Source organism: Phoenix dactylifera, chromosome 13 (assembly GCF_009389715.1).
Source record: "Phoenix dactylifera cultivar Barhee BC4 chromosome 13, palm_55x_up_171113_PBpolish2nd_filt_p, whole genome shotgun sequence".
NCBI lineage: Eukaryota > Viridiplantae > Streptophyta > Magnoliopsida > Arecales > Arecaceae > Phoenix > Phoenix dactylifera.
The window spans coordinates 6,662,051-6,689,857 of record NC_052404.1 but is presented as its reverse complement, the minus strand read 5'-3'; the positions used below and the strand labels follow the sequence as shown (position 1 = coordinate 6,689,857).

Sequence of the window (27,807 nt, the reverse complement as noted above, 5' to 3'; positions counted from 1 at the left end):
ATACTGACAGCCAACCTATATCGGCTCCCTATAAAAATGATCCCCATTGTTTGGGTCTGCAGTGTACATATAAAAGATGTAAGTGAATTGGAGCTATTAGTAGCCTTTCCTATGACGGCATGCTTACTTATCATGTATGTTAGGATTTAGGAGGATTCCTAACTTTTTACATCAAGAAACATAATCTAGATGTCATTGAAAGAATGTCTAAAAAGTATCATGCAGCCTACTTGGTAGGAGCTCTAGAAGGTTGGATTTGGACTACCATTCAAGCCGAATCGTGTACTGCGGTGAGACCGGTAGGTTGGGTGGCTCGCCCCTTCTTATCCTTTTGTCTTCCTAATTGGTATACGGTCATCTTACCTATAGTTAGAAATTTTAGGCTTCTAGCTCGCAGTTAACGGTTTAAATTCTCATTTTTCAACCACCAAAAATGAATCTGGTAGTAGGCGTAGTCGGATGACTACACCCTACGTGTGACCACACTCATATATATTCATAAAATCATTGTATATGCCTGAGTTGTCGGTAAGAGTTGCGTATATGATGATCATTATGTAGAAGGGATTAGACATAAAATGGTTTAATATGGTAAAGAACAGATACCAACCACTGTCCTGACCAACAATATTCCACTGAGAAGTTACCTCATTTGGCAAAACAGATTTACAAGCAGGCCTCAAAGCTTAATACATAAACGAATGCACAAAGAAGGCAGGATGAAATGGCCTTTATTCTATAAATGAATCAATAGGAACCATCCCTGCTTACGCATTTCATTTTGAGCTACAACTTATTTTTGGAGGGCTCTGAACTCCTACTTTCTTCTACATTTTATTCAATCTCCAATACATGTACAAGCCACAGAGCCACCACAATCATAGAAGGGAAAAGAATCCTTGGATGTTACAGAGCAATAAATTCAATGAATCAGATGAAGTCTAATGAAAAACTTGAGGAGATGCATAGAACTCACTTTCATTGAAAACTGGTCTCAAATCCTCATTATTGCACATAAAGTCGAGGGGAAACGAAACAAGGTGGCCCCTCACCGGCTGTAATCTCTCCATAGGATCTGTATCTTTGATATCACCATTCTGATAGGACTCCAGCTTCTCGGGAGCAATCCCTAAATCAATAGTAGTATGCCCAAGTTTCTCCTTCAAGTAAGCAGTGCTTTGCCGGAAGGCAGCCCTGCACATATTTGCAATTGTTTAAGAAATATGTATGAAACTGATGGGCAATCAGCCAGACAAAAATGGTGTTAACTGTCATTATATGTATATATATACCTGGAATGGATGAGGTCATTGGGTACACATGAAAAGACATCCTGGTAGATCATAGTATTGCTCTGCGCAAAGAAACACAATTACTTTATAAATGGTAATGGATAGTAAATATGAATTCATAATGTCAGATAACATATTGAAATATATACTATTACAACATAACTTGTTGGATATTAATCGTGTTACTAGTTAGAATAGAAACCTATAATCCAAAACATATAAGGATATTATGATAAATCTAAACATGCTCTCGAGATCTAAAGATCCATGGACGTAGGGAAGGAAGCTCATCTACTTCAAGAGCAACTGCTATCACTTATATATGATACTTGAGGGTGGTATTTGTTCATTATTCCAAATGGTTGCTATTTAGATCTTTCATTGCTGTCTATGACAATATTTTGAGTTTGGCAATGACACACTCTCTCGCAGAGTCAGAGAGGGGGCTGTAGCCCGTAGCAGTCAGCCAGGAGCCAGTGGGTCACAACCCAAGTGCAGCAGGAATTCAGATTACCACCTCTTCCATCAACTAAAAAAAGGTCGGCAACACCATCAAAAAAGTTTCTGGAAACAATACTTGGCTGGATATAATTAACATCAAAATGAAGCAAGCATATGGGACGAACTTGAAACAATAAAACAATATATGCATGTAACAACTAACAACAAACTTTGACAGACTGTATAACTGTCACTAGAAAAGTTCGCCCATTGCAAAAATGTAACAGAGTGCATCATGAGCTAATTAATATACCGAAAGGTCCTCTATTGTTATAAAATTAGGTTGGAGACCAAATTTTAGGGAAAAATAATAAGATTATATCATACAAATATGGGTTCTGAAGATGGAAAGAAACTTGGAACCTAAACAAGTTTCTTTCCATCTGTTCAAATTTTGGACATGACAAGAAACAATCTATAAGCTAACTTCCACGCAACAAAACTCCCAGATGATAAAACCAAGATAATGAAGATCTTCAAGAAAGTTGAAAACAACTACTGTGTTTTTTTGGTTAATAAAAAAAGTATTTATCAGTGCTTCTTTTCCTTCACCTTTGCAGTGGCCATCCAGATGTCTATGTATGTTGCATCACACACAGGATCACGAATCAGACTGATCTGCAAGAGCTTAAAAAAAATTATTAAATAAAAGATAATTTGAAAGAGCTTACAAGCACTCACAAAATCATGTATTGTGGGGTTGAATTAGGGGTGGCAATTGGTCAGGTATGGGTTGGGTAGGCCATTAGCTTTACCTGCCTCGTACTCGCCTCAAGACAAGGCGGGGCGGGGCAGATAGAGGAGAAGAGGTGGATGGGATAAATCGGATCGGATAAAGCTGCAAATAAATCTTAGTACTTCATATAACATTAAACAAAATAAAAGTCGAAGATATAGAACATAACTAACCAATTTTTCAGTAATAATAGAAACATAACAAACAAAAATATTACTGTTTAAGAAGTCAAAAAAATATCTCCTAAACTAAGAAAGTAATCAACTAAAAAAATAAACAACTAAGCATCATGGTAATGCAAACTTTCACATGTTCAACCTTTCTCATGAGTGAAACGACTAGGACAAAGGGTGGGGAGGGGATTTGTAAAGATATATATATATATATATCCGAGACAGATTCAGGGCGGGTTTTACCAATTACCCGCCCCCGCCCCGGATTCATTGCGGGTCAGGTTGAGTCAGGTACCTAATGGGGCAAAATAAATTGCCGCCCCTAGGTTGAATTCATCTCACAACACATTCATCGAGATAACTACTGCAAGGCACGGCCATCTATCTTCTTGCTTTAATCTTTTATCACCATACAGATATGAGGATTCTACTACTAACAAAAGGGCGACCACTTAATTTACCCACCTTATTCTCAAAGAATAGAACATTATAAGGCAGACAAGGTGACAAATAAAGGAAAACCAGGAACTCCTAATTGAAAAAGCTACAAAAAAGAAATCTGATACTGAAGATATGATGCAACAGAAAAATAAAAGAATCAGTAGCATCAACACAGAAGACAAAAGGGAGGGGAAATAACCAAAAAAATTCTATTCTGGCCGTGCATGTAGAGATCTTTGCACTAGAAACCTCAAAGAAGAAACCCAGTGAGACACAAAACATGAAAATTATAATACTACAATGAAAATTGAGAATGGAACTGGCTGCATCAGGAATGATATTCATAATTTACATCTATCACTTTTCTTGACAAAAACAAAGAAGAGATCAAAATAAGATATTGGAGAATTCATAATTCACAACCATAACCATTTACCCTTTTCGCAACTAATTGGGTTCAACTTCAATGATCCTCATTCCAAGCATTCCTATTTCCAGCCACCTCTGATGTTATTCCAAGTTTTTCTATGTTTTTCCTTACAACCTCCATCTATGTTATTTTGAGTCTTCTTCTCCTTTTTTTTCCAACTTTCAATACAAACCAAAGTACCTCTTTTTACTATAGTCCTCTCAGATCTTCGTCATACATATCCATACCATCTCAATCAATATTTCCATAACTTTGTCCTTAATTTGCCAACTCCTATAGCTCATCTAATAATATCCACTAGTTATTTTATTCTTTCTACTTTACCACATATCCATTTTAACATCCTCATTTCCACCACACAACTTGTTTTCATCTGCTTTCTTTATTATCCACCACTCTAAGCCATACAAACATAGCATGCCTTGCTTGATCCAACCAGCTCTAATTCTTTTATATATATATCTTCATCTATCTCCCCATCATTCTGTATATTAGATCTTAAACAATGAAATGGGCTATTTTGTGGTAATATCACCCAAGGTCGGAGGAACCGGTACCGGGTACCGTACCAGTTCTCCAGCAAGACAACTCGGTACAGACCGTGACGGGCCTATACCGAGAGAGGGACCGTTGGAGAGAGGAAAAGAGAAAGAGAGCGAGCAGGGAAGGGAGGGTCGGAGGAGGGTGGTGGACGCTGGCGAAGGCTGCAACAAACGAGGCCGCGGCCGGTTCTCCTGTTTCGTTCGAAACAGAGGCCCGGCTGCGGCTAAGAGAATTGCCGACTTCACTTAAAAATTGCGAATTTTTTTAAAGCCATGGCCGAACCCTGTTTCGTTCGAAACAGGGGCAGCGGCCGCGGCCGGCCTCCGCCGGCATGCTGCCCTCTCTCTCTCCCCCTCCCTCCCCCATTAGCTCTCTCTTTCCTTCTTCTTCTTCTCCGGCTCCAGCAACGAGTTCCGTTTTCATTGTCGGAACCATACCGGTGAGCCACAGATATGGCTCGGGATGGCGGAAACTGTCCGGTTCGGGACGGTTCCGCCGACCTTGATATCACCATTCTAATTTTATTACATGTATCTTCATCTATTCCCAAATCCTTAATCCACAAATAGATATCTAATAGGGCCAACAAAGACAATGGCAACATCACCATATAACCTGACAAGTATGTGAGAAAATGATTCTTAGTAACCAAAAGAATTTAAGTTTGAAAGAAGCCATTCATTATAGTATATATATTTATTCTAATTGTGAAACAAACCTCTCCAGCATGAAGACCAAGGTGTTCTGACCACAGAGATAGGCGCAGGCTAAGCGAAAATTTTCCAGCTTTCCATGGCTTTCCATTCATATAAGAATCAACAAATTCTTTATCTTCAATAAGTATACCAATCTAAGCAAACAAAAAATGGGACCAGGCAAATTTAAGTGATGTGAAAAAAGGAATGAACTAGATATACAGAACAGAAAGTTGATAGCATCACTAAAACAAAATAAAGTAATCCACTTAAAAATAGATTGTATAGAAATGTGTAAGGGTTCGTTTGGTTCGCGGGAAAAGAAGGAGGGAAAGTGTGGTCAACGGAAAAGTAATGAGATGCCTCTTGTTTGGTTGGAGTTTTCAAAGGAGAGAGACATGAAAGTTATATTTCCATGGAAATATGATTCCCACATTTCATGGAAAAGTCTTTCCCATGAGAAGCATGGAAAAGTTACTTTCCCATGAGGCGGGAATCACTCTATTTTTACTTTTTTCCAAAAAGACCCTTCAGCATTAAAGAAGCATTAAAGAGGCATTAAACACCTAATTTTTATTAAGGGCATAATAGGAATTATACATAACTTTCCCAGGAAAGTGGATGACCAACCAAACATAAGCACTTTGGAAATTTGTCACTTTCCCATGGTCAATCAAACATGCCAAAAGTACTTTCCTAGGCATCCTCTTCCTGGGAATTTGTTTCCCAGGAATCATATTCCTATGAGGGAAAATGCTTCCTGCGAACCAAACGAGCCCTAACTGACAACTAGAAATGAGCTTCTAGCGACAGTTGATGTAAAAAGACTCATCTGTGGTGTATTAGATACTAAATTTCAAACATACACACTGTTTTTCTTCTATGCAATGGAAATATGAATGTCTAAGATACAATCTGTGAAGTGTTACCCATTGATTGAACCAAAAAAAATATAGCTGACCTACAAAAGAAAACACAAGGGTCCACCAGCACACTGCACAGACACAGATATCATATACGAATTTATCTTCGAGCATGCATGCATGTAAACATCAATTCACGTTGCACACAAATGGTTGCATCCATGATTGCATTCGGACTTGTGAATTAAAATAACAGAACCATACCTCAGAGTCCCTCGATCCTAGCAAACTTCTATCATTTACATTAGCTGAACCAATCAATGCTATATGATCATCTACTATCATCAATTTGCTGTGAACATATACCTGAGAGGAAAAAATATCTATTACCAAAAACCTAACAGCATGATATAACTCAAAAATCAAGAAAACTAGAAAGACAAATCAAAAAAAGCCATTATACCACTGATTTAGCTGTTCATTATGGCCATATTCTTTCAGAGAAAATATCTAAACAATAGCATATGTAAACACCATAGAGGATGCCCTTATCAAGAGTTTCACATAAGAGAGATGAATATAAGCAACATGCTACAATACCAGTTACTCCCAATACTGACTGAGTGCATGTGATTGAAAGGGCAGAGTCTCACAAGAATGCATGCACACATACACCCATACAAGAACGTTTGTCCATATCTACACTAGCACATGGATGCATGATATCATGGATAATCTCATAGATGAGCCATGGCAGAATAGAATAATACTAATGGTGTTAAAAGTACAAATACAGGTCAAAATCACCTGCATGCACCAAAAAGGCACAAACCAATACCTTCTCAACTGCTACTTTGAGCCCACCCAACATCTAGTATGGGTCTTAAGAAGTTTGCATGCAAGTATATGTTTCACAAAGCTTATAGGTGTGCTAGTATGTGAAGCACCTCTCAAACCTCATGATTATTTATGAGATTATTATGAACTTCCTAAAATTAGCTTCCATGGGAAGATTAAATTTCAAAATGACCCTTGTAAGGAAAGCAAAGCATTGCAAGAGGCTTTGATAGAATACATGGACCAGATAGGACATATCAATGTCTGCCGAACCGGTACCGGTAGGCATACCGGTGGCCTACCGGACCGATTCGGTATGGCCCGGATCAGTTCGGGCCGTATCGAACCGGTACTACTGATTTGGCCGGATTTCGGTTACCGCGTGATTTTTTTTTTGGGGGGGGTTCTCTCTCTTTTGGATCTTTTTCTATGAATTTAAGTTTAATTTGATGTTGTTGTTGTTTTCTTGATTTTTTTTCATGTGTTTTGATGTTTCTATGTTTAGGGTTTAAGCTAGATGATGCATCTTATTACTTCCAATTCCAAATGATACAAATCATAAAATGAACAACATAAAATGGCCACTTTAGGCCACAGCGCCGATGATGCATCTTATTACTTCCAATTCCAATTGATACAAATCATAAAATGAACAATATAAAATGGTCACTTTGGGCCACAACGCCGCAAGGTGTACCGGTGCGAACCGGTCTAGTTCGCCGCGCGCTGTGAAAAACTGAAGGTGTACCGGTGCGAACCGGTCTAGTTCGCATCGGTACACCCTCTGTATCGCTCTATGGGGCCGGAATCGTTTTCCACTGCAGTACCGGACCGGTCTGGTACGTGCTGAACCGGCCGGTACAGGCCGGTTCAGCATACCATGGGACATATTCTTTAAGTCTGGATGAGAAGTCCATTTATGTTTTACCTCACAGTCGAGATACTAAGACCATATTAAATAAAAATATTGCAAGTGCAAGGAGACTCACCTGATTAGTAGCCACAGGGCCTCCATCATAAAGTCTACCATAAGCTCGAAGACCATAGAAGGATATGTAGTCATGTGCTTTAGGGCCCATTATATCATAAAGATTCTGCAATATTGAATTTGGCCCCCTGCAAATAGTTCGGTATTGCCAATGCATCAATGCCCTTACAGATGCAGCACCAGCGTCGTCAATGCCGCCCTATCACAAAAGATGTTTAGAAAACAACTAATAAAAAAGAAAAAAAGCCATAGATGAGCTATTCAAGGCATGGTACCTGGAACCCAGGTAACAAGGGTATGATTATAATAACCCTGAAACACCTCTTTTCTTTCTCTGCCCGCGTAATTCTCCTGTACAATGATTCTAAAACACGGTTCCTTATTGTATCATCTCCTGAAAGACCTGATATAAAAAATTGATTCTGAAAAAAATACCAGTGGAGAAAACAGATAGTCAGACTTACATACACACACACCAAAAAAAATAAAGAAATCCTTGCATGTGCGTGAAAAGAGGGGAAGGGGAGAGATATTACAGGATCATTTCATGTGTCAAGATCATCTGAGAAACTATCATGAACAAATTCATTAAATAAACTAATGATCAAACAAATGCTTCTAAAATAAGAATTTCTACAACACCTAACCTTTTTAGGCAGGTAACATTCATGTTGTGGGGAGACTCATATTAAAGATTAGTCTGCAAGGATCTAACCCCACAAAGTAGATAATGAAACAAGAAATGCCTGCATGAAGCAGAACATCAGGGGGAAGTCGGAAACAGTGGTTTAAAAGATGCTCATGCAAGAAACAAGAAATGGACTTCGCTTAAGATGAAAACCAATTCCATTCACGTCCCTGCGTTCGCCCCATTTGGATCCAAACTGTTACCTATGGGTTTTTTTCAGATAAAAATCATCATGCTATGTTTGGTTCATAGGAATGGAAAAGAATGACATTTCCCTTCTAACATTTAATTTAGCAAGTTATATTTTAGAATAGAATAAGTTTTATATTAATTTTCTGAATATATCCTTTACAGAGTAATTAAAGCAAATTTAGAATGACTGTTATTATTTACTTGGAAACTCCCACTATACTATATACTCACGTGGATCATAGACTTTAAAATAACAATTATAATGGTTGTTATTTTACAAGTTCAGTGTTCATCCTAATAAAATAATATTATTTCTTGATAAATAATAAGATAATTTTTAAATTTGAAGTTAACCAAACAATTTATGTCATAGATACTATGACTTGGTTCATACCAAAAATATCATACATTCTTATTCTGATAGGAATGATGATTCCTCCCGTTTTAGATTGAAGTTGCAATTCTTCTATTTGGTGATAGCGAAGCAATCATGATTTCATTACTTGTGCAAACCAAACATTATGATCAGGCCAAAACTGAAATTCCTATTCCCTACATCCCTCACTCAGCAAAATGAAGCATCAATTATTTGGGAAACCTGTCTTTGGTAACTATGCCTGATATCAAATATTTCTAGGCTACTTAAAAGGTAAGCATGTTATGAATCATCAGTGTCCAGCTTCGTGATAAATAACGCACATAAAATCATATTTATTTTGAGCCAAAAGTAATTAGTAGTCAAGTCTGCATAATAGATTTCCAGCATATCTAATTGCATGGGGCATGAATTATCAATATTGACATCAGTTTTATGCCTATATTAGATTTAGCTGTTTTCCTCATCTACGAATTGAACATGGCCTTATATCATAAAAGAGGGACAGCACAAATTGAATTTGGACAGAAAGAACTTCTTCTTTAATATTTCTATGGTTCACTAAATAATCAGAGCATTTTTTTTTCAAAAATAAACATTCTCTTTTACTGCACAGGTAGGTTGCTCAATGCCCCTTGAGAAATTGGGGGTGTTGACTCGACTTGGCCAGAAATTTGTTTTTCTGGTTCTTTCTCCTCCAGCCTTCACCTAAGCTGAAGGCAAACATCTTTAGGTTGACATTACCTTCCTTAGTTCCCCATCTTTATTTTTGCTTTCTTTCTCCCCTTTGAGATTTCCTCTCCCTGCTATAATTGGCACACTCTTACTGGACTGCTCGAAACCAGAAGCTATTCACCCAACATCAGATGTTGACTCTCCAGCAAAAATTTAATCTTTCTTGGGGGAGCCTTCATCTTCCTCTCTGGTTATCCAACTATTACTGCAACCTTTTTCCTTATTTCACTTTCACACTCTTATTTTTGAGCCCCTGATGTCCCACTCTCTTTTTCATTGCCTCCATTGAATACCAACACCACTATAATTCATTCAATTTTAACATTTTTCCTTTCGTTTGTTGTTCATTCTTTAACCTTTTTTTTCATATAACCTCTTTTTCTTGAGAGATTTTGATTTTAGGTTTCTGTTCCTGCCACTACCTTGTGTAATTATGGCCATAGCCTCCAACATTTTAGCTGGGATTCATTTGAGCCTTGATGAAACTAGTTATATGTGATGGCTTGTGCCATGTAAATTCATATTAATGGCACAAATATCTGTCCTATTAATGGTGATGATTCTATGCAAAGCTATATGTTAGCAGCTGTTTGAATATTGAATATTATCCTGCCCAGCAAACTGAGCTTGTTTGTCTTCCATTTGCAAAGGATGTAAGAATGTAAGAGTTAACCTATAAGACATGCATGACCAAACTGTAAGTGCTTGCAAGTATACACTTACCCAAGTTTGCCTTTCCACTTATCAAGGTCATCACAATATTACAAGTTTCATGTCCTTAAAATCAACTACTAAGAGCAGTTGGCTATCCTCTGTCTTGTAGCATGTGCCTTGTGTGTTCTGGCATTGAATGCACAATTGCCTAGAGAAGGCATCATGATTACTGAATATGTACCCAATTTCTGAAGCATTTACACTTTACACTATGACTTATGGGTTCATGGCTTAAATATGAATGTGTTATTATATTTTGAGGAAATCTTTGCTTATGTTGCCAAATTGAGCAATGTTCAACAAGTTTTGGGTGCTAATTCAGTTAGTTTGGGTCAGGCCAAATTCGGGTATGGTCAAAAAATGCTCAACCCAAATATGATCCAGATTTCACTGGGTGACATGGTAAGTAGAATATTCCCTCTTACAAGGAGGGATGGGTAGGCTCAACTCGATATGGCTAGAAAAGGGCCCCCTAGGGCCACTTCTCATTATGCTTTGGACACAAGGCTCAAAGCCTCGCTCCGGAGGCACTCTTGCAAGTAAAGGGGGTTCGAATATATATTGGTTGTGCCCGAAAGGTTATGAATCGATTGACAAGTCCAATCCCAATATCTTGATTTCGAGCGGCATGGAACTACTGATTCCCTTGCGATCTTGTCTTCCTACTTACTATAGAAGGATCAGCGCACGGATCAGGCTGACTCGCGGAAATAGGAAAATGCAAATCAGGACAGGTTTGGGTCAGACTAGATAGATAAAAAAATTAATCTACTTACATAGATGTTATGTTAACAATATTATAATTTGTTTATAAGAAAAGAAGATATTAGCAATAGATAATAGCTAAATAGTAAGCCAAGGTCTGCCATACCAAGCCAAATTGTCTGTGCCGATAGTATCATACCGTATTGGTAAAGTACCAATACATTACTAAGGTTCAGTCAGGTATATGAGCCAAATACCCGTACCATCTGGTACCAACCTGTACTACTGGGTTTTGGGCAGTAACATGGCTGAAGTGAGAAACAAAAATTGTTCAGAGCCTGTGTCCATACAGGGGGCATATTGTGTCATATGATCATACAAACTGAACTGGTAATGTACCATTATGGCTCCCAAGTATCAATTTTGCAGACCTTGCTAAATACCAAGGAAAAAGTTATCCTACTGGAGTAGAAGTCATATCTCATCATAATATCAACAAAATTTATTTGCTCATACTTGACTTCTGGGGCATGGAAGTTGTACCTTGGCCTCTATAGTTCCTTAGGATCAACTGAACTTGTTAAGCCATTGGGTTCAAATGTCCCGTATTGAACAGGGTCCTTATTTTGGTTAGGTTTGAGTTAACCCAGAATTTCAGATAATGAAAAGGCCTCCCTAAGCCAAGCTTCTTGAACGTAGGTTGGCAGACTTGGGTCAAGTTTTGCCGCCTAATGGATATGAAGGATGTGTTTCTTGATGAAGATTTTTGGGAGGAGGGATACTTAGAGCCAGCCTTAGGCCTTCCTCACACTCTCAGCATGTTTGCTTTCATAGTGGAAATCTTGTTTCATGTAGTTTAGTTTAGTTAGTTGTTGCATCTTACATTTTTTACCAGATTTTAACCAAGGGTTCAGATGAGATATGATGTTCAGGCACATGAAGGACAATACTCAAAATAATGGATTATTTGTTACTTGTTAGTGTAGGCACATACAAGCCATAAAAGACATCATTCACCAAAGTCCAAGACATACAATAACCTAGTTTAGCTGTAAATAGAATATGATATGATTGGAATATATCACAATATGTGTGTATGTGTGTGTGCACGTATGTATATGCACGAAGTGCGATGTGTGTATACATAAAAGAAGCATCAAAAGACAATGGTTCATTGCAATATCATAGTCCATACTTCATATAATAACACCAACATCCGGTAACTCCATTCTTTAGTCATCATTCAAATCCATAAACCACAATCGCAACTCCAAACAATAATGTCACATCACAAACTCTCAAAGAAACCATCTGATTTTAATAGGGAAACATTCATCTAAAAAACAAAAGCCCTCTCCCTTTCCTAGAGGTATTAGGAAGCATCTTGGGCATATCCACAAAGTATCTAGAGCCATTTTTTATCGAGTTTTCTCTCATAACCCCTTCCTTTATAGATTAATTGCATATAAAGACTTTTTATTAACATATTTGCAGATTAATATCTTCTTTATCTTAGAAACTTCCTGATAGGATACCCAAGTTAACTTTCCATCAGCCATAATGGAATATTCACTATCTTTTCTTTCATGTCTCTCCTTAATCCACGTTTTGAAGCTTTTACCCAGTCAGCTACTCTTGTCATCATTACTGAGTCATGAGTTATAATCAAGACCTTAACCATAGCAATAGTGGCAACGAGGAGATCTAGCCTCATGTTGGTTGCACCAAGGAGCATGAGTAGCTCACTAGCTAGAAGTTCCAAAGGGTCGATAGAGGACAGGCATGGGAAGAAATGCAGAATATTCCACTACAGCTAATGGATAGTTAAATTAGGGTCCTCTTGGGCATTTCTGACAAAAAGGAGGTATTCATATAGAACTATGTAAATGAAGGGTCTTCATATGCAATTGACATATAAAGGGAGGAGTTATATGCAAGAAAAACCCTTTTGACTTTAGAAAAAGATATCTGACATGTATCCTAGCCATACCCAAAAAATATTTGGATCTGATATGTATCGGATATTGGCATGGAATGCAACTTGCAGCATCCATTATTCCTAGGTTGCATGACGCTACAATAACGAACTTCTCATTCCTTATCTGGAAGATCATTCTGCTTGGAGCGTCCAAACAAACTTGATAAGGATTTACACTAGCACTTCAAACTTATTATTTTACCAAGGCAGCTTATGCGTATAGTTCTTAATCAAGGTCAGTTAAACAATTAGAGTAGGAATTCACAGCAACAGCTATACAGAAATGAAAAGTCCTCACCTATACAGAAATGAAAAGTCCTCACCTATACAGAAATGAAAAGTCCTCACCTCAATATATACAAAGTGCTCTGATTTTTCAATAACAGATAAGTAGGCGTTATGAATGCTCTCTTCAGTTTGGCTTGTACCAGCAGACCATTGGCCGACACTTCTAATAACCTACACTCAAAAAGTGATTTCGAAAATTTAAGTTAGTAGTAGATAATGTACATATCAAATTCTAATAAAATGAATCAATTTTTCTTGCAGATATGGAAAGGTAAGAATTACAAATCCTCAGAAGTAGAATAGAAAATCAACAAAACTGAGTAAAGATTATAAATATATTAGTGCAATTTCATTATACTCCATCAATACAAGTATTCTGTGCTTGTGTCAAATACTAACAATGTTATCAAAAAATGCTGCTCGAGCACTCAAGTGGAAACATAAATAGCTAGCCCGTGCAGAACTGTTTTAGTGGTACATGTTTATGCATTAAGCAGTAGTTTAGTCCACTTAACTGCACAGACATCCACATATATATTAGATGTATAAAATGGTAAAATTTGAATCGACCAGAGGAGGGAAGGATCAAGTTTAAGTCTAGATCACCTCTGTCATTAGAAACTAGAGTTATACCAACCTGACACCTACATTCGGTGAGTGGACCAACTTGCCCAGCTTCATCAACAGAGACAACTTGATCGCCTCGCTCCTGTGTTTCCCACCACTCCTTATCCAAATTCTGAAAAGATGGCTGTGCAATCACATCAAAATGTGTTTCGCTCTGAGGCTGCTCAGAATCAATATCATCCACAAAACCTTTCATCTGCATGTCCTGAGCTGATTGTTGAACTTTGGTCTTCCGAAAAGAAAAGGGCTGGGTCTGACTTGCTGTATTTGGATAGTCTGAAAGGCTGCAATTTATGTCCAACCCATTAGCCTTTATACTTCCATTAGACATTGATGGTCCATCAGGCTCTTGAGGTAAAAGCAATGGGATGTCTTGACACGACGAACGAGAGGAGAAGGAATCCTGCCTTCCTATATCTTTATGGTTCATCTCTTCTTGCTTATTTTGGGCATCTATTTCTCTGCCTTTTCCCATGTAATGTGGAATGACCATATGATGTTGAGGCATCAGTAATGGAATTGCTTGCTCATTTGGAGCTTTATTTCTCTGGGAAAGAAATGATATTACTCAGAAAAATATGATAAGAATCCTCAAAGAAGTATGACACTGAAAATAAATAGAACCATCACAGGATAAGCAACCTTAGCATAATTCCAACGTTGAACGAAGTGTCTTGCTACATCACGACAAGGTGGTCCCCAAAGTGCACACTGGGCATCATGCCAAGGCATGCGAGGATATTTTCCACGATCCAATTCATCTTTCATTGTATCTTCCCAAGAATTTGGTTCAGATTCCCTTACATTCAGTAAAAATACATTACGACATGGAGGGACAAAGAATTGATTTATAATCTATCATATTCTCAGAATTCTTTAGACAAATGTCAACTGCATGTTTTCCACCTATGAGCTTATTTGAAGGACTCACATTAGAATACCTGGGATTATAATAGTCCTTTCCAGGCCAGATCAGAGGAGGGAAATCACCAACTTTGTGCTCAATGTTGTCATAACGACCAAAGCACAAATCAAGTCCCCCAATGAAGCATATCCGATTATCAACGATCACAATTTTCTCATGATGTGACCTAAATATAACTATAAATTATTAAAAGCATTATAAAATCAAAGCTATCAAAATGAGCATCAATAAAGCAGATAAGACAATTTTAACATATGCTAAGTCATCTTAGAGTACAATTTCATACCACAGATAGACGCCAGTTGAGAAATGATCCGGATAGCGTAGAACTTTCACATTCTCATGAATATTAAGTAGTCTTCGCTTACTATATACACTGTTGATAGTTAAGGCAAGAGCAACTTCTTTGTAAAGAAGGATGTAGATCTGCAAATCATCAGAAAACAATTCCAACTAAAAGCAATTAGAATGTAATTCTATTACCCTCTAAATTTACAAGTAGAGGCTGAGTTTAGAAATAGATGTTGCATGACACCAGACAAAAAAAAAGCATAGGTTCCCTAATTAAAACTTGAAAATTGAGAAAAAGAATTGTGAAAAGAACATCAAGATCATAATCAACTAAGTGGATAGATCAATCACAATATTTTGTAAATATTGTTGATAAAAGCAGTAGGTACCAAGTTTAAATTACTAAAATAGTACTAAACTGTATGTAAAAGTTAATTATTTAAAAAGGCAAAGTGCATACAAATGAGTATTCCAACTATGAGTAGTTATGGAATTCTCTGAGAAGAAACTTGACATCTATAAATAATAAAATTCAGGTGGAAACAAAAGTGGAAAAGCGAGGACGTGGAGGTGATGTGGCCCTAGAAAGTCCTTAACAAGACTGCATCCCAAAAGCAAAAAAGGGAGCAACAACAAGAAAGACACCCCTAGAAACTACCAGGATAAGTGACAGGATATGAAAAGAAAGAAACAGAAACATAAAACAAGGGTCCAGCCCCCAAAACCATCCTCCAGTCCAAGTGCAATACCAGAATGCATACGCACATTCCAGATATTGTTGCTGCCCAAAGTGGATTGTATTTCACAAAAGGCATAAAACAAAGCTGGATTGGAGCTACCTACATTATCTTTGCATTCTTAATTTAAAAGCTCCAAAAGTTAAACAAATTGTCCTCAAACACCAAATTTTAGGTCGCTTTCAATCCCTCGTCTTTAACATCCTGGTGGGTTCAAACTGCTATAATAAAAAATTTATACTATGCTAGAAAAATGAAAAGAAGAATATCCCAACAAGGAAATATTTTGCCACTGGAGATGGAAAAGCCAATCCTGCATAATTAAGAAAGGATCCTACCACTGAATGAAGATAATACCCACCATAGAGAGAAGAAGAAACTCTCTCTCTCTCTCTAATATGCTTCTATCTTCCCTTCCTCAATAAAGGTTGAGTTTTATGAGGTGAGAATGAAGGTGAGCTCAAATTGATTTTTCTAAAAGAAAGCGGAGTGGATATAAATGGTTAGAAGTTGGTATGAACAAGAACTCCTGTCAACAACTGCAATATTCATAACTCAGAGAGAAGTAAACCATCCAAGCCCCTGTATCTGATATTATGCTAGCTTCTTTCATTAACTAGTCAACCAGCCAAGACTATGAACATATAACAGAACTCCCTATTCTGGAGAGAGTAGATTTCACATAAGATAGTGTTAGAGATCATATCATTGATACTATCCGAAAAGTACCTGGGAATTTCCATCAATAGATAAGTGATGACGGATATCATTGATATAGTTATCTCATGTTCTTCTGCACATTATTAGCCAACTTTATTTTTGACATAAAATATATGACAACACATCATCCCAAAGCATAAGTTCGAAATTAACTCCAAAAAACGCTGTCACATACATTGTCAATTTAATCATGCAAACTTGCATATCCATTAAAAAAATGGAAAGCATGATAACACATAAACACCAGACTTAGGTTTCTTATGTAACATGGAAGTTATCGTCACCATACATATCCCTGTTGGGACAGTTGCCGGAATCTTGACTGCAAGAAGCCCATAAGAATGGAAGCATGTCTCTCATAAATAAGTTCCCCAAAACCAACAAACTAATGCACAATTACAACATCAACGACTTATGAATCTTGGCACGAGACATAAGCCAGGTACAAACTTAAGAAAGTAACAATAACATTGTGCACGTAATACCTGGACACCTTGCTTAGCTTTTGCTTCTAGCAAAGCATCAAGTCGGGAAGATCCATGAACACTAAAAGGACGTCGTAGATATAATTCTGGGCACAGCCACCAGTCAGCAATGAATATCTGCATTGAACTTCCCATCATCATAGACTTCCATGAATCAAGTTAACAAACTGCTAATTGTAAATTGATATTTTGAAAACAAACAAGAAAACATACCTTTGATTTTGCTTCTTCAATGGAAGAAGCAATTGCTTCAAATGCAGCTTGCCCATCAATGAACCATTGAACCTGACTACCATCTTCAGTCAAACCCCTTTGTGGTGCAAAAGAACCAAACCGGTGAGGATAGCACCGGTCTTCTAGAGGCTGTAATCCAGCATCACTAATTGCGGCAACCCAATCCTTTACCTTAGCACTAGTTCTCACTCTTAACTTTATAGTTCCTCTCCCGCAAAATACCTACTGTGATGCATGTTCATTAGAGATCTAACTTGAATCATGAAATCTTAATTATAATAAGACAACTATAACTTAGTAGCTTCTTACAGAAATTTATGGAAAAATAAGTGCCAAGTTAATCAAAGTACATTATAACTCACAGTAATCAAATGCATATAGTTCCAAAATATCAATACTAATCGGCTTCCGGTTCTGAAAGTTATAGTACTTTCATGTAACAGATAAAGGATAATATGCAAGCCACAAATTGGAGTACTGGTGCATACTGGTTGGTGCTGGTGCTGGTACCATATCAGTAAGGTACCCACACCTCTCAATATCGTAGCATAGCAACACATGATACAACATCTCAATTCTGCTGTGCCAGCATGAGCAGGCATACTGTGTGTCCATGCAGTCTGTACAAATAAGGTACTGGTACCAATATTGAAAATTTAAACCTTGATACAAACTAAAAATGCAATTCAATTTAATAGTTTAGTTAGGATTAAATAAATAAATTGTTATTTTGGAAAGGATATCAACTATGGATTTAAAGTAGACAACTAGAAAAATTGAATTAAAGAGGGCAAACTTAACATAAAATAAATAAGGAACTATGTACAGGAACAGTATAAGATCCTGGTGAACTATTTTGACTTTTATCCTGTGAAAAAAATGTGCACCTTTCTAGATTTTAATAATTTATCTTTATCCAGGAAATAATTTCAGAAAAACTCTTGGATTCCATCTGAAACATAATGCCAAATGCTTATATTAGGTCTTGCTAACTTGCTTTAAACAGCTTTCAAAAAAAGTAATTTGCATTATAAGATGCCTTTTCTTTTGATTTTTTTTTGCAATTATCTAATAATTTTTTTTAGAGCAAAACGGGTTTCTTCATAATTCCATTTCACGAGAGACAAAATGAATACAATCCAAATGCAACAGCAAAAATAAGAATTCTTGTAACTTTCTTCCATATTGCAAAACTAAACTCACTTTTTCATATTTAATCCATTTCTTTAAAGCAACCCCATAAAATCGTATCAGAACATCCTGATCGGTACTTGCATTAAACAATAGTTTGCAGCCAAACTGTTAACCTTGACTGCTTCTCATTCAAGATCTTCAATAAAGCAAATGATATGAGTTCATATGTCACAATTTTCTGGATCTGATAGGCTGGAGTTGGAGGCTCTATACATCAATATACAAGACAAGATGATTAGCAACCCACGAATTTGGGGAACCTTGATTTTGGGTGGAGTAACTTTTCTGTATTGGGTTTCCTAGCCTCTCGCAGAATCCATCCTAGCTTATGTATCTCTCTCTCATTCTCTCAGCACCAGCTATCATTATCATGAGGGAACCCAAATCACTTTTAACTTGTCAAATTTATGCTCCTTTTTCATTCTTGTCTCAGTTGAATTAAGATATCGATGTTTCTATTGAAAAATATTACTAAGAACTTATAAAAAGATTTGTAATATGATGAAAAGGTTGATGTAAAAAATTAGAATTTTATAGTTATTTTCTTCAATTTAACTATAGATTCTTGTCATATAGACGTTCAGCTTGCAGTCAAAGAACATAAGAAAGCATCCTGCATAACTCCTCACAAAATTCAATTTTTCATATAGATTGCTCTATTGGAAAACCATAATGTGAATACATTGGAAAAGGAATATTATTGTAGCAAAAACTTATGATATGCAAGGAATAAATTGATGCTACTGCGCATCCTTTCCATCAATGTGATTTCAGAAGGTCTATGACTCTACGTACTCAATTTGCTTCTTATGAACAACCAAGCGCCATTCATGAAGATCTAGAATCTTCATTAGGGGCATCGACTCATTTGGTTTCATATGAACAGGTAATTTTTCTTGTTTCTAAAGAATATAGAGGACAAATCTGTTCCAATAGTCATCAGACAAACACAATGTTAGGATCTGGTGCACTCAATTTCTGCTTGTTGCCTAGATCATGAAACAAATAATGGCACCTCCTGCATTGATGATTCCTTCAAAAAAAGACATCTGTGTTAATGGAGATTTCATGTGGATTTAGGTTTGATGATAAGAATATTTGGATCATAGGTCACTCATAAGGATTAATATGGTTCAAACATGCACTATTTGGTGTGAAGGTCCAGTCTTCTAGTGCTTCAGAGTTGACATGTTAATATCATGGATTTAAATAAACTAGTTTATGAAAAATAAGAATACAAATCAGATGACTAATGAAATTGAGCACTAATAGCAGATTTTTCCAAAGGGGAAAATAATAACTCATACTGAAAGAATGATCTAAAGCAACTTACTTGAAATCCCAAATGCAAAGGATTACGTTCCTTTGTCTCTTTTGCTAGAAAACCCCTGCCTTCACCATTTCCGCCTGAAGGTGGTAACACATCAAAAACAATAATATCTAATAGCTTTGTATCAAAAGGATCTTCCAGTAAGGCCAAGAACCCTGGTTTCAATACAGCCCAGACCTATAAAAGAGTATTCAATCAACTCATCAGTTCATATGTGACACTGATATAGAGAAGCACAATATAAGAGATGAAATCTATATAATGTGTACGACTATAGGGTCTTAAAAATCATGTTACTATAGCATGAACGGGGATGATACACACAACTATGTATGCTTACATGCAGAATTCAGCATCTCAAAGATGTGATCCTTGGTTTGATTACTACAATATTTTATTTGGGGTCCCACATCCACTACAAATTTTTAATGTGGATCCTGTACCAGCTTCCAGGTGCTTCAAAACACCTTTGGCTCAAGCATCTTTAGTTGTTATTATTGCTAACCGCTGACCAAACTTGGTTTAAAAATTGAGCTATTTATCTCTTTTCCCCCACTTTTGGAGTCCAAATATCTCATTATTTTGACATTACCTTGTATAGGCACTTTAAAATCACTTTTGCTTCCTAAAATTTTAAGTGTCAATTACTCACTTCCAAAGCCTTTCTTGTTCAGGCCGTTAAGAGATGCAGTCTGCATCATAGAGGGCTGCTGTCGCAGCTGGTCAAGATGAGTCCAGCTGGCACATTGCTCAGTTGCATTCATCCTGGTCATTGGACCCGTGGGAAGCACATTTCCAGGAATAGCCCTGTGATCACTCGCTGGTGCCCATCCAGGCCAGCAGCAATTGCAGCTTACCTTTCTACAACCCAAGTTCTCCTCTACAAAGATCCCGAGGAATGTGATTGTTAGCAAAACAAACCATGCTACCTATTTCTCTATTGACCAAGCAAAGTAAATTCAAAAAGGCCATTCTGTGCTTTCAAATCATGTAACACATTATGGATGCTAAGGCTACATAAGGCAGCTGCCGCTATGAGCCGCCAAACCTGGTTCTACCTAGGATGGCCTTGGATGTGGTGTTATAAAGCAAAGATTGGTCCAAACAAGTTTCAGCATATAAGAAAATGGGACAAAAAATGGTTTATAGAAATTCTAGTTTTATGTTTTAAAATACTGTACTTTGTATTTACACACACCATTATGTCAGGCAATGCATGATTGCGTCATGAGAACACCTGAATGGATATATGCTCCATGTAGTATATAAGCTTTGCTATACTTAAATTTGAAAACACAGCCATACATTTGAAAATTTGAAACAATAATCTAGCTAATTAACTCAACTAAGAGCTTGCAACTTGCAAAACATGTAATAAGATACCTTTTGCCAGTTGCCATTACAACAAGTAAACCAGTGGCATGCACAACATCTTTTGTCGTCACCCTCCCTCTGAATTTTTGGCAAATGTTTCACTGTAACATAATCTTCCTTTAGCTTAGGTCCATACTCTGGCAAAAATGATAACCTGGAGACCTCCAGAAACTTGCAGACCTGAAATTTATAAAAGCTCATACAATCCATAACCATGACCAAAAATCAACCCTCGGACAGTTTTATAGTTATGCCGTTTTTCCAAAAAAAAAAAGAGAGAGAAAGAAATCTACCAAACAAAACCACTAGACTACGCACCATAACTAAGTACATTAGTCACAAACAAGGAATCAATAGCGTCCAACATATTATACGGTAGCGATAAACTTTCAAGAAAAAGAAGTGAAATATAGCAAAACATATTACTGAGAGGAATTCTAAAAACAAGTAGTATCAATCAGTAATAAACTACACGAGACACAAAATGCAAGAATGTGCATAAAAGTTGTGACAGTGTACAGAATATAAATCACGTTTTGTTAGTTTACCCAACCTCTCAAAAATGGCTCATACTTTTCACCGTTCAAAGGACATGTTGACACCAAATTGTATAACATTTATCATGCCAAACAGAGGCCAAGCTTACCTCACGAGAATTCACGATATCCAAGTTCCCCAAAAAGTGATTTAAATACCCTTGCATAGCCACCTTTGCCCTGTGTGATATAGAGTGTTGCCTTCCTAGTTGTGGTCGAATGATTGGCAATGCAGCACTAGAAGGCACATTTCTGCGCAAAGAGTGAACATCCTTAGTATCGGTATTTAACAAGAAAAACAGTATATGATGCCTAATTATATTATTCAAATATACCATAATGGAACAGTAAATTGTCCGTAATGTATAGTTTGTTTTAATTTAATTATTTTCTTTGCATAGATAATTCATATCAGACCATGAGTTTGTTTAAATTGGGGATTGTCTTCCCTCTTACAAAAGTAGATAAATAGGCAATACTTCAGTAAATTGCTAACATGTATTTTAGATACCTCAAAGTGATAATGAGGCACTAGAAGAATATTGAAAGAAATATCAGAATCAGAGGCGTAGGAAAAAGTTTATAATACATGTTGGCACTAGCTAGTTGGTTCACCAAAGCTCCAGAATAAGAGTGCAGGTTGACAAGCTAGTTGATCTTAAATTGATGGGATAAAGCCTGCATATGTTAACCAACACTGATAAAAGATGGAATGAAAACTGGCAACTAGAAAGAAAAGACAGAACTTCCACCAAATGAAATTCTACTGGACTCCTTGTGTTTTCTGACTTGGCTGTATGTCACGAGAAAAGTGGACTGACAGTTTACCTTTCAATAAACCAAAATCTCTAGAAGCATCCATTGTGCTTGAAAACTATGAGAGATTCAACAAGTCTGTCAGTGAAAGCAATCAATTTAACTTTTTAATTGAACTTAAATGAAGAAGATGAAGGGAAGTTCTAGTTTTCTAATTGATTCATAATAATGTTAATTTATCAAACCACTATAATGTGAATGAGATTGCCTTCATGTGAGATGTGACTAAACAGTGCAGAGGTTACAAGAAAGACATTTTTAAATGCACTTTGTAAGATCAGTTTTTTTTTTCATTTGTCATGTAAGCAGCGAATAGAAACAGAACCATCATTGGAAGAGACCTACTGCAATATCATGCAAAGTCGTGCATTGTCAAACGTGTTTAACAAGGTAGCGGGATACAATTTTGTGCTTACATGTTGATTGTGGCAGCACATTTTGTGTTTTTTCTGTGTGAACATTAGGAATACCTATTTTTAGATGAATAGCTTTCCTCATGATGTATAAGAACATGCTCATCATCAGCTTCATCATCGTCTTGTACAACTGGTGTATGCTCCCCTATACCAAGATTTTGAAGCCATTCTTTAACCTTCAATAAAAATTTTACAGAAAAGCAGATTAAATTTACAGACATGTCATTCACATTAAACAAAACTAAAAGGTTTTTTCTACTGAATTCCATATATACCCAAGTCAATGTTCAACTACAAATAGCCATCGAGATGGGTTTAGCGCACAAGAAGTGAAATCAGAAGTGTCAATAGATAGAAGCAGTGGAAAGATGCTTGTAATCCTCAAGAGTAAGTAGCAAAATATAGAAAGTGATACGCCATGGTATGCTGTACCGGCCCGAACCGGGCGTACTATACCGTATCAATTCGGTACCGGTACCGATATGGGTGGCTACCGACACTCGGTAAGCCAAAAAAAACTCCATACCGACACTATGCTAGTGTGGCACCGGTACGGGGTCCGATATCAAGACGGTGAACCTTGTGATACGCAAAATTCAAATTTGTAGGCATAGGCAACATGTTTCTGCTGTGGTCATGAAGTTAGAAAATTCAAATTTGTAGGCATAGGCTACATGTTTCCGGTACACTCATGAAGTTCGAAGCTAGGTATGATGCTGTAGGAACACCATTTCACAATTTGGAAAAAGAACCAGAATAACTGGAAGAAAATATTTGGAGAGCAAAAAGAATCAAGAGAAATAAATTAAAGAATATTGTAAAAACATTCTATAAAAAAGACAAAGTTCAGCAACCCTCTAAGGAGTTTCAAGGAAAACTCACTGATCCAAAATTGCAAATTATTTGAAGAGCAAGAAGAAAAGGTACCCCTTATTAGATTGGATAGAATAGAGAAAACTTTGACGAATATTTGAGAATTAGTTTCAGAATTTCCAACCATCGGAAACATCAATAACTAGGCCAATAGCTTACACATGGAAGAACAAGGCTAAAACACAGCCAGCAACCATACTTAAATAATACAGGAAAAAGTCACACAAGGAATAATTCTCTAATGGACGAAATGGTATTAGAAAAAAAAATCTAGTAAATGGAGATTTTCAGCCACCTGCTCCTGCTTCCCATGGAATTCCTCAATAAATGCTCGTTTCTTCAATGCAAAATGTAGATAGAAAACTTGCGAGGCTTTCTTCAGCAAACACCATTTAAACTGATGAATAGAATTACACAAGTTAACAAAACGATGTACATACACATATACCAAAATATGACATTATGCAAGTTGAGAAAAGCAAATAGAAGCTTATATATCATCCTTTAGAGAAGCAGATAAATATTGAGACATCGAGGCAGCTGGTTTAGCATATCATCTAATGTTGTGTTAGCACAAAGCCCATATTTTTTCCTCAAAAGAAAAAGTGGTTCCTTGTTTAGATCAAACTATATGGAACTCCACAACTCCAACAACTTAAATATAATACAAAAGCAACCTAATTGCATTATGCATGACACAATAAACTCAACTGCCAGAATCTTATCGATCAAGAAAATAAAGAAGGTAACAAATAGAAAAGAATTAGTTCTCAAGAAATTAAACCAACCAGAAGAAGGCGGAGGGCACATCAAGTCAGAAATCCATTCTACTTTTGGCAATCATGCAAAACAGAAATCCTGAGCAAAATATACTTGTTCCCAGGGTTTTAAATCCTGTGGGACGGGTCCATGGAACGGGACGCCCTGCTGTCCCACCCAATCCCAACAGCAGTCCCTGTCATGCATTCTGGTGGATATCCCCCATCTCTCTTCCCTTCTTTCCTTCCTTTCTTTTTTCCTTTCTTTTATTTTTTCTTTCCTTCCTTCCTTTCTTTTTCTTCTACCTTCCTTTCTTTCCTTTCCTTTTTCTTTCTTTTTCTTATCCCTCTCTTTATTTTTTTCCCTTTTTCTTTTTCTTTCTTTTTCCTTTCTTCCTTCTTTCCTTCCTTCCTTTCTTTTTCTTCTCCCTTCCTTTCTTTCTTTTCTTTTCCTTCTTCTTCTTTCCTTTCACTTTTTTCTTGTCTTCATCTTTCATTCCTTTCTTTCTTTCCTCTTTCTTCTTCTCTCCCTGCATGGATGGGTTTTGGAGTCCCAACCAGTCCCGATCTTGCTTTCTCACAGGAACGGAGTAGGACGGCCAGCACGCCCCCCATCGCACCGGGACTTAAAACCTTGTTTATTCCTAATTGATAGGTTGAGAACTTAAATTACAAAACACCATTATTTGCATTTAAAATATATACTTCTTTTTTGCTCTTCCTCTCATCCCAATGCATTTTAGTGCCTTATGCATTGCTTTTTAATGGTAATTTTTGATGAAAAAAGTCGCTGAGTTAAATACTCTGGTGCTGGAATAGCAATTACCGATCACAGACTCTATCACTATGGTGAAAAGTTCTATTGCACAAGTCTATCTTGTCTATGTCAAGTCCAATATATGCTAATACAAGTTATATTGCTTCAAAATTTAGAATTTTTATTTTTCAATTCTTGATACCTTGATGGGGATGAAATAAAAAGATATTTTCTACCCTAAATGTATATTTTCGCAATACTCCTTCTGGTAACTTCACCGCCAACATTGTTCTTCATGATATATCATTATCTAAAACTTGTGTGCAGAAGAGACCACCCTATGTCTATATAGCTAGAAGCCTAGAATGGGAAAAGCTTATCATCAACTTTCGGCTTTGAAACCTAATTATTATGTTGGATATGAACTCCACACGCAAGGGTTTCCCTCTACAGTCTACATTTTATATCCTGCTTATTATATCAAGATCACAGTAATTAAGACTTTCCAGAATGATTCATTAGTGCATTAGTGCAACACAACTATAACTAAGAATATGGGCACATGGAGTTAAAATGATCATGAGGGATGAGGCTGACTCAAGGTGCTCCTGGCACAACTTTAGATTATCATGTTTTTTCATGTCCAAATGGCAAAACCGAAGCAAGAAAGGATCAAAAATCATCAAAACAGTTAATGATATGAGGAATGCATAGACTGCAATATGAACGGGCAAGAAATATTATAATATCATGCGGAGCCCACTTGGCAATGACATGCCCCATCTCCCCCTAAATTGGAATATGACCTCGGGTTCATGATCATGTCGATGGTCTCATCTACAAGCTTGCATACAATTGGCATTCCTCAATGCAAAAGTGTCTCCCGCACATAACATAACACCTACAACCTAAAACACCAAATCTTCATGCTGCCAAACCAATAAACTTCTGACTCTACCAATATAAAATTCAAGCATGAATAGCCAAAAGAACCAAACTGCATCACCTCAAGTTTAACCGAGCAGAAAGAATCAAAGTTCACTAACGTAATCGATAAAGAAGCAACCTTGGGGTGAAAAAAAAAAAAAGCACCTGACAGTCGGCATCGGCCCAACCCCGACTCCCTAACATAAGCAATAAAGAAGCAACCTTGATGAAAAAACTCACCAAAAATCACAAAAGTGCACCCAACCGGCATCAAACCAAGCCCTTATTCCCATCTTTTCCAACAAACATCAGATAAAAACTCAAGAAACGACCAGAGTTCATCAAGAAACAAGCGCCCGACACATAACACCCAAAACTACTCGGAAAAATGAAGGGGAAAGAGCGAGAACCCGTTTGTACTGGACTTCGATGGTGTAGGAGAGGAGAATGGGGCTGATATCGCTAGCGTCGGGCCGTGACACGGAGACGATGGTGGCCTTGGGCAATTCATCAAAGATCTTGGGGTGCTCCGGCAGCCGGAAGGAGGGGGAGGAGGCGAGCGTCGGTGGCTCCGACTGCATCTTGACGTAGCAGTGGCCCCCATCGGAGGTGAATGGCTCGGAAGACATGGAAGGAGAGAGAGAAATCCGTGGCTCCGGCCCGATAAGAAGGGCTCCTTTCCCCCAACCAAGAAAACGTTCTTTCCGTTCCTCCCTGGTTTCCTTCCGCGAAATAAGACTTGGGATCTCTGGAAGCTATCTCGGAGATCGTTGGCTTTATATAGGGAGGAGAGAGAGACCCGTGGAGCCGGCAACGGCGGCAAGGCGGTTTAATGTTCTGTGACGAGTCACATGTGATCATATGTGATTTTTGGAGTTGATGTGGGGTCCAGAGCAGACGATGCGGAGGGATTTTGGTGGCATCAACAGAAGGTATATTTAATTTTTATTTTACTAGAATGCCCTTGGAGGCTTCAAGGGCTATGTTTTTGGAAGAAATTACACCTAACCACCGAGATGGTAGCGCGGTGGAAACGGAGCTTTGATTCCACCGGAGTGGTCCAGATTTGAAACGTGCAAGCGTCGATTAAATGCGGAGACCGGATGCCCCCCGCCTGGTTTATCCGGTGGAATCGCTATCTGGTCTGTCGTTACTTAGATAGTCTTGCTGTGACGTACTCACACGTGGGACAATTCACGGGTGAGGAGGATATAAGTAAAATTGAGTATACTCGCATCGAACATTCTCTAGCGGAGGAGGCTCAGTGGGGGTTGCTACGCGGGTGAGGTTCTCCACACCTCCTCTTCCCTTTTTTAGCGCAAAAAAAAAAACACCCTACATTGCATGCACCAAACTGCGCCATATCAATCAAATTTCTCCTTCCTAATTCCTACAAACTTTATTCATCATACCGCTCATCTTGAATTGTCTCCAATTATTCCTAGGGTGCACTTGAATCTATGTGTTTGATGGGGAGCATCACATACTGATGTTATTAATTTTTCTTTCTTCTAAATTAAAATTAATCTTTACATTAAAAGGTACAAGGTGGCCAAACTGATTTTTAGTATAACAAAACTTGACTCATTTCATGTCTTCAACAGGGTATAGGGAAACGGCAATTCCGGTCAT

At 37.4% G+C, this 27,807-nt stretch overlaps 1 protein-coding gene across 4 annotated transcripts; it reads right to left on the bottom strand.

Moving 5' to 3' along the window:
- Window positions 1–702: 702 nt before the first annotated feature.
- Window positions 703–26,958, bottom strand: LOC103695995 (phospholipase D zeta 1-like). Of its 4 annotated transcripts, XM_039132873.1 has the most exons (22): window positions 26,586–26,955; window positions 24,029–24,130; window positions 22,915–23,036; window positions 22,457–22,502; window positions 22,218–22,306; window positions 21,739–21,880; window positions 21,102–21,272; window positions 19,722–19,895; window positions 17,174–17,416; window positions 16,961–17,077; window positions 15,014–15,153; window positions 14,744–14,893; window positions 14,445–14,601; window positions 13,813–14,349; window positions 13,236–13,346; window positions 7,775–7,921; window positions 7,501–7,698; window positions 5,939–6,040; window positions 4,835–4,966; window positions 2,346–2,411; window positions 1,293–1,354; window positions 703–1,194 (listed from the first exon to the last, which is right to left on the bottom strand). In XM_039132873.1, the coding sequence occupies exons 6-22, from the start codon at window positions 21,793–21,795 to the stop codon at window positions 942–944; spliced, it is 2,817 nt and encodes a 938-aa protein (XP_038988801.1). In that variant the 5' UTR covers window positions 21,796–21,880; window positions 22,218–22,306; window positions 22,457–22,502; window positions 22,915–23,036; window positions 24,029–24,130; window positions 26,586–26,955; the 3' UTR covers window positions 703–941. The 4 variants fall into 4 exon arrangements, with proteins under 4 accessions (XP_038988801.1, XP_038988800.1, XP_008775680.1 ...); XM_039132872.1 differs by having other exon boundaries at window positions 22,218–22,502; XM_008777458.4 differs by lacking the exons at window positions 22,218–22,306; window positions 22,457–22,502 and having other exon boundaries at window positions 26,586–26,957.
- Window positions 26,959–27,807: the final 849 nt, after the last annotated feature.

Bases quoted from the DNA above. Each gene is read 5' to 3' on its own strand.
- LOC103695995 (XM_008777458.4), bottom strand. From the start codon at position 26,804: ATGTCTTCCGAGCCATTCACCTCCGATGGGGGCCACTGCTACGTCAAG. The intron at 24,131-26,585 runs GTTCTCGCTCTT...TCTATTCATCAG, and splicing joins TCGAAGTCCAGTACAAACGG to TTTAAATGGTGTTTGCTGAA. The intron at 6,041-7,500 runs GTGAGTCTCCTT...TTTTCCTCTCAG, and splicing joins GCCCTGTGGCTACTAATCAG to GTATATGTTCACAGCAAATT.